At 43.8% G+C, this 14,021-nt stretch overlaps 1 protein-coding gene across 1 annotated transcript in view; it reads left to right on the top strand.

Annotated features, from left to right (window-relative positions):
* Nucleotides 1-13,751, top strand: part of LOC126471203 (organic cation transporter protein-like) — a 342,130-nt gene extending 328,379 nt beyond the window's left edge. Inside the window, exon 9 of the mRNA XM_050099316.1 lies at nucleotides 13,452-13,751. Within this exon, the coding sequence (XP_049955273.1) occupies nucleotides 13,452-13,751 (300 nt within the window). The remainder of the gene's footprint in view (nucleotides 1-13,451) is intronic.
* The last annotated feature ends 270 nt before the right edge of the window (nucleotides 13,752-14,021 follow it).

The following is a 14,021-nucleotide window of genomic DNA, read 5'->3' as shown; positions in this document are numbered from 1 at the left end:
ATAGCATCATTTTGCCATGCATGGTATACTTCCACGATTGCATGTAAACAAATGTACGAAGTTAACCACTTCGGAAATGCTCCCACTCTGGACCCGAAAGCCTGTGATCATGCCATTTTGGACGTAAGACAAATCGCTCCGTCTCCTCATTACTATAATGACTGCATTGCTTTGCGCGTCCCTCGACACATTTTATATACCCTCCACTGTTAGTGCTGCCACCTGCAGTTTGTGAGCGGTTTTTGCACGTTGATATCAGACATACGCAGTGGGAACATAGTGTGACAGGACCGTCATGTCACGCGGCACCTTTAGTCCTAAAACATCTTTGAGCTATTGCGCATATACCCCACTGTTTCCTCCTTACAGTTAAATACACTATGTGATCAAAAGTATCCGGACAACCCCCCAAAAAATACGTTTTTCATATTAGGTGCATTGTGCTGCCACCAACTGCCAGGTACTCTATATCAGCGGCCTCAGCAGTCATTAGGCATCGTCCCCGCGCAACTCACGGACTTCGAACGTGGTCAGGTTATTGGGTGTCACTTGTGTCATACGTCTGTACGCGAGATGTCCACCACACTCCTAAACATCCCTAGGTCCACTGTTTCCGATGTGACAGTGAAGTGGAAGAGTGAACGGATACGTACAGCAAAAAAGCTCATAGGCCGACCTCGTCTGTTGACTGACAGAGACCGCCGACAGTTGGAAGAGGGTCGTAATGTGTAATAGGCAGACATCTATCCAGACCATCACATAAAGAATTCCAAACTGCATCAGGAACGACTGCAAGTACTATGACAGTTAGGCGGGAGGTGAGAAAACTAGGATTTCATGGTCGAACGGCTACTGATAAGCCACACATCACGCCGGTAAATACCAAACGATGCCTCGCTTGGTGTAAGGAACGTAAACATTGGACGATTGAACAGTGGAAAAGCGCTGTGTGGAGTGACGAATCACAGTACACAATATTGCGATCCGATGGCAGTGTGTAGATATGGCGAATGCCAGCGTGTGTAGTACCAACAGTAAAATTTGGAAGCGCTGGTGTTATGGTGTGGTCGTGTGTTTCATGGAGGAGGCTTGCACCCCTTGTTGTTTTGCGTGACACTATCACAGCATAGGCCTACATTGATGTTTTAAGCACCTTCTTGCTTCCCACTGTTGAAGAGCAATTCGGAGATGGCTATTGCATCTTTCAACACCATCGAACACCTGTTCATAATGCACAGCCTGTGGCGGAGTGGTTACACGGCAGTAACATCCCTGTAATGGACTGGCTGGCATAGAGTCCTGACCTGAATCCTATAGAACACCTTTGGGATGTTTTGGAACGCCGACTTCGTTGCAGGCCTCACCGATCGACATCGATACTTCTCCTCAGTGCAGCACTCCGTGAAGAATGGGCTGCCATTCCCCAAGAAACGTTCCAGCGCCTGATTGAACGTATGCCTGCGAGAGCGGAAGCTGTTATCAAGCGTAAGGATGGTCCAACACCATGCTGAATTCCAGCATTACCGATGGAGGTCGCCACGAACTTGTAAGTTATTTTCAGCCAGGTGTCCGGATACTTCTGATCACATAGTGCATTTGTCAATTGTTGAAAGTCAGTTTCTTTTCATGTTACTGATCTGAATTGTTTTCCTTCATTGAACAGTCCAATAACAAAAAAAATAGGCTAATAAGCAAGAAAGGCCCAATGGTCGCCGTGTCATCCTCAGCCGATAGGCGTTACCGGATATAAGCAAGGAATCTAATGTCCTTTAAATCATGTTATACTACAACAGAGCATCCACTTAGGACATTTTCACGACCCTGCCTTCTCCCTGCCTATTGGATTCTATACCACGAGACGGAGTAATGTTTTATGTCTAATTTCTGATATGAGAAACGTTATGCTATGATGTAGAGAACAGAGTAAAATATTGAATGAATGAACAATAGCATGCTAAATGTTTCACACCGGCCTGTAGTTGTAGAGTAAATGTGCAGGAAGACAGTCTAATTAATTAAATTTGGTTCTTAATTGTCAGTTTTGCTGATCAGTTCAGCCATCTAAAGAATATGTGATGTTAAGACATTTAGAGATTTTTCTTCTGTCTTTAATACCAACCTTAATAGTGTTGCCGACATTTGCAGCGAGGGAGCTTGATGGATTAGAGATTGGACAGCGGACAGATAGAGGCGTGTGTTCAACGAATTAATTTTAACGTAGAACTACAAACCTCCATCCACTGCGAACCACCAACCCATTTGTCACAGTTTCTGTGTTTCCAAAACTTGTATCTGTACGCAGCACAGCTTATCTGCAGAACGGTCGGACTCGTAAAATGAATTTTTCACCATGGAGAATTACTGCATCACAAAAAAGTGGATCACCCGGAACGGAAGGAGACGAAACGAAACTTCACAGGTTGAGAGGGTACGTGACGTTATTTCAATGATTATTATATCGAGTCACATTGGCATAAGAAAAAAAACGACAGCAAAAATCACTTATTTACCTAACTAAATACGTTTTAAGCACTCTAATGGGCTTCAGATATTTCTGATTGCATCCTCTATAGAATAGATTTGGTCGGTATAAATAGTTGTGTGGCGCAGGTTACCATGTGACTTTCTGACAAGTTTCCATAAAGAAACTGAGAATTATTATTTTTAAAATTGGAATCGGCGTTGTTTGGAAACTTCAGACAAATCTATTTCATGCTGAATTCTGTAGAAACACGTGACGAATAAGTGTATATTAAGCATCTACAACACTTTCACGAACGTTCAAATAAAACAGGAATCTCTCAGAATGATTTAAGTGTCCTGTTCTGTATTAGAGGTCATTTTCAAATTGTAACAGACGCCTCTAAGAAGAATGTGTTTGTAATTAAAGGATGGAAATTGTATCAGATATCTTTATTGGTGAAAGACATGGTGCCCTTAACTGCACTAAAAGAAGCTGTTGGTTGAGCCCTAACAAAAACACCCTAACAGCCTGCGTGAATCCACAACGATAATGTTATGCATCTCATGGCACAAAGAAATTGTTGTGTACTACGAACCACTCCCTTAGGTTAAGTCTACTGCAACTGGCTTTTGATGTCAACATCTGAGACACCTTGCTGTTACAATATTTTAAAAAAAATCAAGACGTCTGCATAAAACGTTGCTACTGCACGACGACAGCCGCCAGCGCTCTCTTATTCTTCTGTCTTGCACGCTCAGATAATTACCTATTAGAGCCCTTTTCGAACGACCATTGAGAAAATGCGCTTCAAACTTGTCTTGACGGCATATTCAACACAAAATTAATAGGTTTTTACTGCCGTGAAGTGGGAAACCTACCTGAGCGTTGCCAGATTGATTGAAATAATATGGGAGACTATATCGCTGATGGTTAATTTATCTGACATGTTCAAATGTTTTCCTTCAATAAAATGACAGAAAAACATTACAAAGTATGCACAGTACTAATACAAATGAATTACACAGCTTAGCATAATAAATTTATGATAAAAGTCTTTATTCCGCTGCCTGCTTCAAGACGCCAAGTAGGACACACTCAAGTAAACAGCTCTGCTGTGCAAACACTGTGCCTCATGGTACTAAGGAGGAATTAAGCCACATTCCAGAATATGTTTGACAACACTGGAAGCGGCAATTTACTTCCTGGAGTGGCTGAAAATTATCCTACTATATTGAGTAGATACATTCTTGTCAGTTCAATTAGATATTCTGAATGATTTTCACTCAAGAAATGATGAAGTTAGCGAATCCAAGCAGACACTATGACTAATTCCGACTTCTACATTTTAACTTATCCGTTTTAGTCACCACTGGACTAAAGAGGGAGTGATGTTTGTTACAGCTGACCTCTAGCTCAGCAGGAACGTGTTCGCCTTTCGAAAAGAAAAATGCGTTAGCTGTCAGTTCAGGTCTCGCTGACGAAGATGTCTGCCTCTTTTGGGAGAGAGCTGCAATCAGGTAGATGAATAATCAGTAATTAAATCTTAAGAAAACTTCTCCTTCGCACATTTTCTCTCCAACTTGAGTCAGTACCCTGTAGATGTAAAGGTGAAAATTTTGCACAATTGCATACTTTTTAAAGCCTGCTTTTTCTGTCTCTGCTGTGAAGTTTTAACTTATTGTAAATACATAAATGTATTGACTTAATTGTGGCACTGAGTAATTTGTTAACTGGACTACGTTATATGTCTACTCTTGCTGCTACGTTTTCAGACTTGTGGTAGTTCTCTGCCGCGCGGAGTGACCGTACGGTTTAAGGCGCCATGTCACGGACTGCGCGGCCCCTCCCGCCGGAGGTTCGAGTCCCCCCTCGGGCATGGGTGTGTGTGGTGTTCTTATCATAAGTTAAAGTTAGTTTAAGTAGTGTGTAGGTCTAGGGACCCATTGCCTCAGCAGTTTGGTCCTTTGGCAACTCACACACATTTGGTTTGGTAGGTCTGTAACTCTACTTCAGTACGGATGTGGACAGCACATAGAAACAGATCGTTTCGAGATAAAAAGTGTGAGAATTTGAGTATGCTCGTGTTAGGATTACTTTGTTTTATTCAAAAAATCTTTTTTCTTAAGGTTATCACGATTCATTTGTATTGGTAGAGTGAACACTTTGCAACATTTTTCCGACAGTTTACTGAACACAACAAATAAACGTAAGACATAAATTAATCATCAGAAATATAGTCTCCCATATCATTTATATCACTATGACTACGCTCGAATAGGTTTTCAATTTCTCACCTGTAGAAACCCATTAATTTGGAGTTAAAGATGTCGTCCGGTCACGTTTCTTGATGATTGAAAAGAAACGTAATAGGTAAACATTTGAGCGTGCAAGGTCAGAAGAATGAGAGTGCTGGCGGGCTTTGACGTTCAGTAGCAACACTTCTTGCAGTCTTCTTGATCAGCAAACAAAAAAGTAATAGCAAGGTGTCTCAGTTATTGACAACAAACGCCAATTGCGATAGGTAAACATTTGCTCAGGAAGCAGTTCGTAGTACACAGCACTTTATTTTTACCACGAGATGCATAACATTATCGTCATGGATTCAAGCAGGTTGTCAAGATATTTCAGTTACGGCTCAACCAATAGTATCTTTCATTGTAGTTAACATAAGGGCACCACGTCTTCTCACCAGTGAAGATGTTCGATAGGTATGCTCGAAGAGGCAACTGATAAAATTCAACCAAAAATGCATGAATTGCAACCCACTGATTTGAATGAGAGCACACAGTACGCCTACAGTATGGTTCGTGGACCCCGGTGTTTGAAGTCACGTATGGTCACTTGGCTTTAGATTTACCAGGATTTTCGGAATTTGCTTAAGGTAAATTCTGGGATGGTGCCTTTGGAAAGACACGGACAGCTTACTTCCCTCATCCTTCGTGCCCCATCTCCAATGACCTCATTGTCGACGGGACATTAAACCCTACGCACCTTACCTCCCTCTTTTCCTTGACTTCTGGAACTTGTCCATTGACTGTGACGAATAATTCACATCAAAACAATGTTCCTAGAAACAGTACGAATGTTATATCCACCGCTCTAATCAATATCCAATGCGAGCATAATATGACAAATGGTATACTTTCTCCATTTGCCGCAGTTTTCTAATGCTTAAAAAATACTCTTCATAACCAACAAAGGTGAAACATACAATATATCACAACCAGTAAAATACTAGGACGACAAATAAAAAATGACAATAAACACACTCATAGCAACCACCGCGACAATATGCACCGGACTTGTGCACCAACTTAATTTTTTTAGGTAAAATTTGTCGACAGTGATAGATTTCGTAGTTCAATATTCCTCTCATCATATGCTGCATTAGCAACGATCGTACCTCTATTGTTACTTCACTCGTCGGGATCACCTGGGAGGACGCTGCCTGGCTTCAGGAGACCGGTGGCTTAAGGCCGTCTTCTGCTACATCGAGAGAAAACTCTCGATCAGCAATTGTTTCGATCAGGACAAACAGAAGCAGCTCTAATGCGTAATTGTTTCTGGATTGTTTAGCTATTAAGGGTCGGTTAGAAAACAAGTAAATTATTTTTGTGTTTCCATCAGTGTGATACTTTTAGCAGATCAAATGTGGTTTAAAACACAAACGAAATAGCAGGCTCAAACTCGCGACTAATTTCAATAAAAGTCGATCTCCGACAAGTCTGTGTCTCTCAACATCGTTTTTGTGGATTTGGGGGTGTAGTGGACTAGTTCGTGCCCATTATTTGAATGTTTCGTGATCGATTCTCGCCTGAGCCACAAATTTTAACAAGCATCAAAAGACGTACTTTGCCTCTAGCAAAATCAAGTGAAGAACACCGGGTTCGACCGTTATTCGGAATCTCATTTAAATATGGTGTCTCCTGCAGCTATCTGGCGTGAAGACGGGTTAGATCTCACAGAAAATCAAACTCCTCCAACCAAAATTTAGTTTTTGTGTCATTATTGAAAAAGAATAAATTTAAAAAATCATTATCAGTTTGCTAACAGATGGCTTCGCAAAATTCTTTTGGTGCTGCACAACTCTGTTTCTTTTCATAGTATCCAAATTCTTTCAGGGTTATAGAACAACACCGTGAATGGCCACAATAATTGCTTCGTAGTGTTTGTGTTACATACACATTTTTGAGGGCCTGAGGTACGGGTCTTTTTCACCCCACTCCCCACCCGTTTCAGAAGTAGGCGCTTCTTACCACCACAGTGATTCCTTCCAGACAGTACGCTTAAGGACTTTTTCAGTCGAATGAGTTGTATGTTATTTTAATAATTACAGTACGCGGAACGTGCACCTAGAACAGTGAGGATCTTTGTGCATGCCTTGATTCAGCACTGATTGCCAACTCCCACAAAACTTTGTAAAATTTAGGTAGCAGGGACACACTGTCATTCCGTAAGTCATCAGGAAATGTACTGAAAGTGAAATTAACGTTTCTATCCGAGTCATACTCAGTGCAAATTGCTTAGATCAGTACAGTTCTAGCAGTTACACTTGAATAATTCTCATATGAATATTTTGGTAGCCTAAATATCCGGTATTGTGTAACAAATCAGGAACTAAATTAAGATCAAAATGCAAGAACTTTAAGAAATGGGTAAATATTCTTCCCTTTGCTGAGTTTGGTTAATCTCTTATTGCCATTTGAGATTAACTTCTGCTTTTGAAATGTCCTGTATATAGTACTTGATTCTAAGGAATCACACCAGTTGAGCTTCTCTTAATTACTCTGATTACTTTCAAGCAATTAAATAACTTCGTTTGGCTATAAAAATGCAGACGGATATTTTCCTCGAATCACCAATTAATTTTTTTACTAATCACCCTAATTACTCTCCAATAAATAAACTCTTCTTTGTAAAATCACACCCCGAACTGGTGAATTTGATACCCCACTTGCCCATTTCCCACTCTTCGTTTGACTATGAAGCTTCGGACAAAACATATTATGTAATTTATAGTGGGTATTGTGTTCACTACAAGCGAACACTTGACCAAAAAAGGTCGTTTTTAAAGATGAAGAATAGTGTGAGTATATCGTGGTTATTACGCGATTTGAACCTTACTGGAACTTCTCAGGTGGAGATCGCAAAACAGTATGCCCAGAAGATGTGCACGTGCAGTTTAATGCCACCTTTCGCGGTTTTCCTTTCTGTTCGTGGCATTTTAATGCTTTCACTCGCTCAGGATTACTTCCAAGACTGCAGTTTCCTATTCCAGAGTTGACGTATTTCGATTCCGTTATCAGGTCCTTCAGTATGTGGACAACGTTTGAATCACACAATACAGCAGCTATGGTACCACGGAGACAGAAATGAAGAATTTGACCGATATTGTCCGGAAAGTATCAGTACGCGGAAAAGGTGAAACAATTTAACCCTTCTTCACTGTGCTCGGGTTTCAAACACCCTAGTCGATTGTAGGTCTCAACGTTGTCATCACATGGAGCTAACACTTCTATACATTACTTCTGCAATTTGTGGTTGGCGTTATTGTAGTCAACGTCAGTTTAGCTTCGGTTTTGGAGGAAGATAGGAGCGGTTTCCGTTGCTGGGGTTTATGAAACCCCGTCACAGTACTAGAGTGTCTCGGCTTGCACAAATATGTTAAGATGAAATTACAAAATAAATTGTTTTATATGTACTCTAGTTCTTGGTTACGTATAACTCAATTGGTAAGTAAGTAATTTTCAACCATTACAGCTCAGAAAAGTTGTGGCGTGGGAATTTTTTGCGCTGGAAGAAACTTTCATCTAGGATTTTCACCAATTTTTCAAACTCATGTATTAACTTTCTGTGTTTATACCCATCAGATTCTTAAAAAATGGCTCAAATGGCTCCGAGCAAATGGTTAAAATGGCTCTGAGCACTATGGGACTTAACATCTGAGGTCATCAGTCCCCTAGAACTTAGAACTACTTAAACCTAACTAACCTAAGGACATCAGACACATCCATGCGCGAGGCAGGATTCGAACCTGCGACCGTTGCGGTCGCGCGGTTCTAGACTGAAGCTCCTAGAACCGCTCGGCCACTCCGGCCGGCTAGGCTCTGAGCACTATGGGACTTAACATCTGAGGTCATCAGTCCCCTAGAACGTAGAACTACTTGAACCTAACTAACCTAAGGACATCAGACACATCTATGCCCGAGGCAGGATTCGAACCTGCGACCGTAGCGGTCGCGTGGTTCCAGACTGAAGCGCCTAGGACCGCTCGGCCACACCGGCCGGCATCAGACTCTTAAAAAGAACAATCTAGTACGTGATGTGTCTTGGATTTAAAGATAGAAAAGCTAAACATCAGTACGGTAAATGTTTTGTGCTTACAACACATAGTTCCAACGCGTGACAAGTGTTTCAGTAATGAACAAGACATTGAATGAATATCATCTGCTCCAAATATATGAGCAAATTATACATCACAACGAAGATTAAGCTAATATAAGTTTACTTATTATTTCTCTTATTTAACAATGTGAGAATAGTGGTTGAAAATTAGGAAACATTTCATAACATTAAGAAAATAATGCTTTTACGGAAAAATTAAATCTTTCCGTAATCGATGCATGTTATTCAGTATAATCGATAATGTTTTCACGAATATTCGGAACAAGACTTTTTTCTTTTATTTGCAAATAAAAAGTTAATTTGGGATTGTGCATCCCCCACCTCACCAATAATGTTAAACTACAAAGAGCGATCAAAAAGTTTCTGTTCGTGGGGTCGTACAGTCGAGAATCGATGTCAGGCGGGCAAGATCGCCGCGAGCATTGAGGCAATCATACCACCGATTCACCAGGTTGAAGACACATCCTTGTCTGACAGGAATCCTAGACCCTTCAAGTCCTTTTTTAAGGGACCGAATGCGTGAAATCGCACGGGGAGACATCAGGAAAATAGGGCGGGTGCTCGAGAGTCTCCCACTTGAGTTGGTTTTACTTCTGCGTAACAACATTTGTGATATGAGTGTCGAAACGAGATCAGCACGAAACTTGGTGCACCAGTTCACAACCGAGGTTTTCCACAGACTTGCTGCACTATACACATTTTCCATTCTCCGCTGGATGTCTACCAGTGTTGTTGGCAGCCAACAACTGCACGTTGATCCTGTTTGAACGCATTTAGTAATTACGTCGCTGTAAGTTCACATTTGCGCGTTTACCGCACGCACGTCGGAGAAACACGAATGCGACGCTAATCCCTTGCCTACATGTCGGTGCTTATATACCCGCATCGGAGTCGCACTACGTTGTACATGCGCTGCAGCAACGCCGTCAGACAGAAGCTTTTTGATTGAGAGAAGGCGAAGTTCTTATCGAAGATCGCCTGTAAACGACCTTTATCGTCGAATACCGGTTTCGATAAGCACAGTTATCATCTTCGGATCTGTGAATGCATTCATACAATGAGAATATATTTTTCTTTATTGGATTTCAATTCCCCCCTCCCCAGAGGGTTGGCGGGCTGGCAGCAGTGTAATATGCTGCTGTACAGCCTACAGAAAAGTTAAAAAACATAACGAGAATAGAAAGAAACAAGAAAAACAGGCGATAAAATGGTGACATTGTAAAAAACTCTAAAATGGCGGTAAGTTCTGAAATTTAATATATAAAAACACTGCGGTGATGATGCGGATGAAGACACACAAGATGTAGACAGGCACAATTAAAAAACACGGTGGTAGTCTGGTTTCTGTTCGCACGAGTTAAAAAACACAACTAGCGACAGTATGGAAGCTGTTCACAACACTGGACACTCACTTGTAACAGCACTATACAGGTGACACGGCAGCAGATGGGGGGGGGGAGGACCTGGACCTATGTGGGGGAAAAGGGGGGAGGAGAGGAAAAGAAAAAAGGTGGAGCCGACAGACGGAGGGGACATAGAAAAAGGGGAGGGACTGGGCGGACGCTAGAAGGAGTGGGAAAAGCAGTGGAGGGAGAGCAGGAAGGACACAGGGGAGTGAAGGGAGGCAGAGAGAGGGTAGGCGGGGAAAAAACAGGATGGAAGGGGGGGAAGAGGGAGCCCGGGGAAAGGATAGAGGAAAGGAGGGCGGGGTGAGGATCAGAGTTGATAGAAGGGATAAATGGAGGGAGAGAGGGCATCATCTGCGAGGGGGAGTTGACTGAAGCCACCTTGGGAAAGAAGACGTAGGGTGTAGAGATGGAGGGTAGGGGGTACACAACAGTGAAGGCGCAGCAGAGGGTGGGGATTGGAGGAGAGGAGGGGAATCAAGGAGGTGGGAGGTGTAGACTATGCAGATATCTTCGAGGAAAAGGATCAGAGGTGGGAAAGGGATCAGGTCGTAGAGGATTTGCATGGGGGACAGGAGGCGTATACAGAAGGTGAGGTGGAGTGCATGGCACTCGAGGATCTGGAGGGACTTATAGAATTTGAAGGGGGGGGGGGGCAGATATCCAGACGGGTCTCGAATAACAGAGGCTGGATGGGACGGATAAAGGATTTATAGGTGTGGAGAATGGTAGAGGGGTTCAACCCCCATGTCCAGCCAGAGAGGAGGTTGAGGAGTCGGAGGTGGTTGTGGGCTTTTGATTGGATAGAGCGGAGATAAGGGATCCAGGTGAGGTGACGGTGAGTGGTGAGGCCAAGGTAGGTGAGGGTGAGGGAATGTGAATTTATGCACCTATAGTTTGATAGCAAAACCGTGTTACAACGTGCCTGGATAAAAGCTTATTGCTTGTAACCTATGCCAGCTGCACAAGTACTCTTTCTCTAAAACATTGCCAGGCCTATGAAGGACGAGATGAACTATGCATCGGAAACATAAGGTTAAAACCGCAATATAGAGAATAATTCGCCAAATGCTCGTGAACCGTACCACACACTATTTTGTACTTCATTGCAGCTGCGGCACCGCTAGACTGGCAGCTGGTGGCCAGAAAATTGACAGTTGGTCCCTACAGGTGTTGCTAGAGCATTCGTGTTCTTACTTAAATCATTTCTTTTACGTGATGATAAAAGACTCCTAAACTCCCTTTTTCAATTACTGTAAAATAGTTATTCTAAGTCAGAAGTACATGAGTACATCTGACTGTTAGTTTTCCGGCCAGTACCAGTCTAGCGGTGCCCTGGCTGCAACGAAGTGGACAGTAGTGTGTGGTATGGGACACGAGCATTTAGCGAATTGCTGTGTATACTATAGTTTTAACCTCGAGTTTCCGATGCATCGTACATCTCGTCTCTCACACACCTGACAACGTTTTAGAAAGAGTATTTACGCAGCTGGCATAGGAGACACGCAATGGCATTTTATCAAGGTATGTCGTAAGACGGTTTTGCATTCAAAATGCACCTACTATTGTATAAGGCAAAGGTCACGAGTTCGAATCTCGGTCCGGCACAGTTTTAATCTGCCGCTGCAGAATGAAAATTACGCTATGGCAACCGTGCTTACAGAAATCGGTAATCGGCAATAAAGTTTGCTTACAAATGGAAGTTCACCTTCTCTCGAGGAACTACACTACTGGCTATTAAAATTGCTACACCAAGGATTCAGATGCTAAACCGGTATTCATTGGACAAATATATTATGCTAGAAACGTCATGTGATTACATTTTCACGCAATTTGGGTGCATAGATCCTGAGAAATCAGTACCCAGAACAACCACCTCTGGCCGTAATAACGGCCTTGATACGCCTGGGCATTGAGTCAAACAGCTTGGATAGCGTGTACAGGTACAGTTGCCAATACAGCTTCAACACGATACCACAGTCCATCAAGAGTAGTGACTGGCGTATTGTGACGAGCCAGTTGCTCGGGCACTATTGACCACACGTTTTCAATTGGTGAGAGATCTGGAGGATGTGCTGGCCAGGGCAGCAGTCGAACATTTTCTGTATCCAGAAAGGCCCGTACAGGGCCTGCAACATGCGGTCGTTTATTATCGTGCTGAAATGTAGGTTTTCGCAGGGATAGCATGCACGGTAGAGCCACGGGTCGTAACACATCTGAAATGTAACGTCCACTGTTCAAAGTGCCGTCAATGCGAACAAGGCGTGACTGAGACGTGTAACCAATGGCACCCCATACCATCACACTGGGTGATACGCCAGTATGGCGATGACGAATACACGCTTCCAATATGCGTTCTCCATGATGTCGCCAAACACGGATGCGACCATCATGATTCTGTAAACAGAACCTGGATTCATCCGAAAAATGACGTTTTGCCATTCGTGCTCCCAGGTTCGTCGTTGAGTACACCATCGCAGGCGCTCCTGTCTGTGATGCAGTGTCAAGGGTAACTGCAGCCATGGTCTCCGAACTGATAGTCCATGCTGCTACAAACGTCGTCGAATTGTTCGTGCAGATGGATGTTGTCTTGCAAACGTCCCCATCTGTTGACTCAGGGATCGAGACGTGGCTGCACGATCCGTTACAGCCATGCGGATAAGATGCCCGTCATCTCGGCTGCTAGTGAGAGCCGTTGGGATCCAGCACGGAGTTCCGTATTACCCTCCTGAACCCACCGATTCCATATTCTGCTAACAGTCATTGGATCTCGACCAACGCGAGCAGCAATGTCGCGATTCGATAAACCGCAATCGCGATAGGCTACAATCCGACCTTTATCAAAGTCGGAAACGTGAGGGTACGCATTTCTCCTCCTTACACGAGGCATTACAACAACGTTTCACCAGGCAACGCAAGTCAGCTGCTGTTCGTGTATGAGAAATCGGTTGGAAACTTTCCTCATGTCAGCACGTTGTAGGTGTTGCCACCGGCGCCAGCCTTGTGTGAATGCTCTGAAAAGCTAATCATTTGCGTATCACAGCATCGTCTTCCTGTCAGTTAAATTTCGCGTCTGTAGCACGTCATCTTCGTGGTGTAGCAGTTTTAGTGGCCAGTAGTGTATTACAGATGGCCCTTACCACTCTGGATGAGTAAACTAATGGAGAGTGTTGCAGGTGCGCGGCCAGGGCGTGTCGGCGGTGCACGTGTGCGGCTACGCGGCGGGCGCGGCGAGCGCGCACGTGGTGGCGCTGGGCCCGCCGTGGCGCGGCGCGCTGCTCAGCCTGCTGTGCGCCGCCGGGGCCGCCCTCTGCCTGCTGCTGCCCGAGACGCTGCACCGCCAGCTGCCGCGCACGCTGCGCGACGCGGAGGCCTTCGGCGCCGACGAGACGTGCTGCCTCTTCGCCTGGACCATCCGCCGCCGCCAGCAGTCGCCGCCGCAGCCACAGCCGCAAGACTACATCTCCCACTTGTGACACGCGCTTTTCTCCACGTACAGAACCGCGCACGGCAGCGAGTACTCTTCTTCGGGACACCACAAAAATAAGACACATTTCTCGTTTAATTCTTACCCGCCCTTTCTCGCATCCGACCCTGTTATTTTGTGTGATTTCGATGTATCAATAAAACAAAATCGAAATGTATAATATTGTTTGATTTAAATTAGTTGGCATCTAACCTTTAAGGAAAACAATGCGACATTCGTGCGACGACAGAAAATCACTTTCAAGTCTCTATCTTTTACA

The sequence above is a fragment of the Schistocerca serialis genome, chromosome 3 (assembly GCF_023864345.2).
Source record: "Schistocerca serialis cubense isolate TAMUIC-IGC-003099 chromosome 3, iqSchSeri2.2, whole genome shotgun sequence".
Lineage (NCBI taxonomy): Eukaryota > Metazoa > Arthropoda > Insecta > Orthoptera > Acrididae > Schistocerca > Schistocerca serialis.
This window is presented reverse-complemented; position numbering and strand designations above follow the sequence as displayed.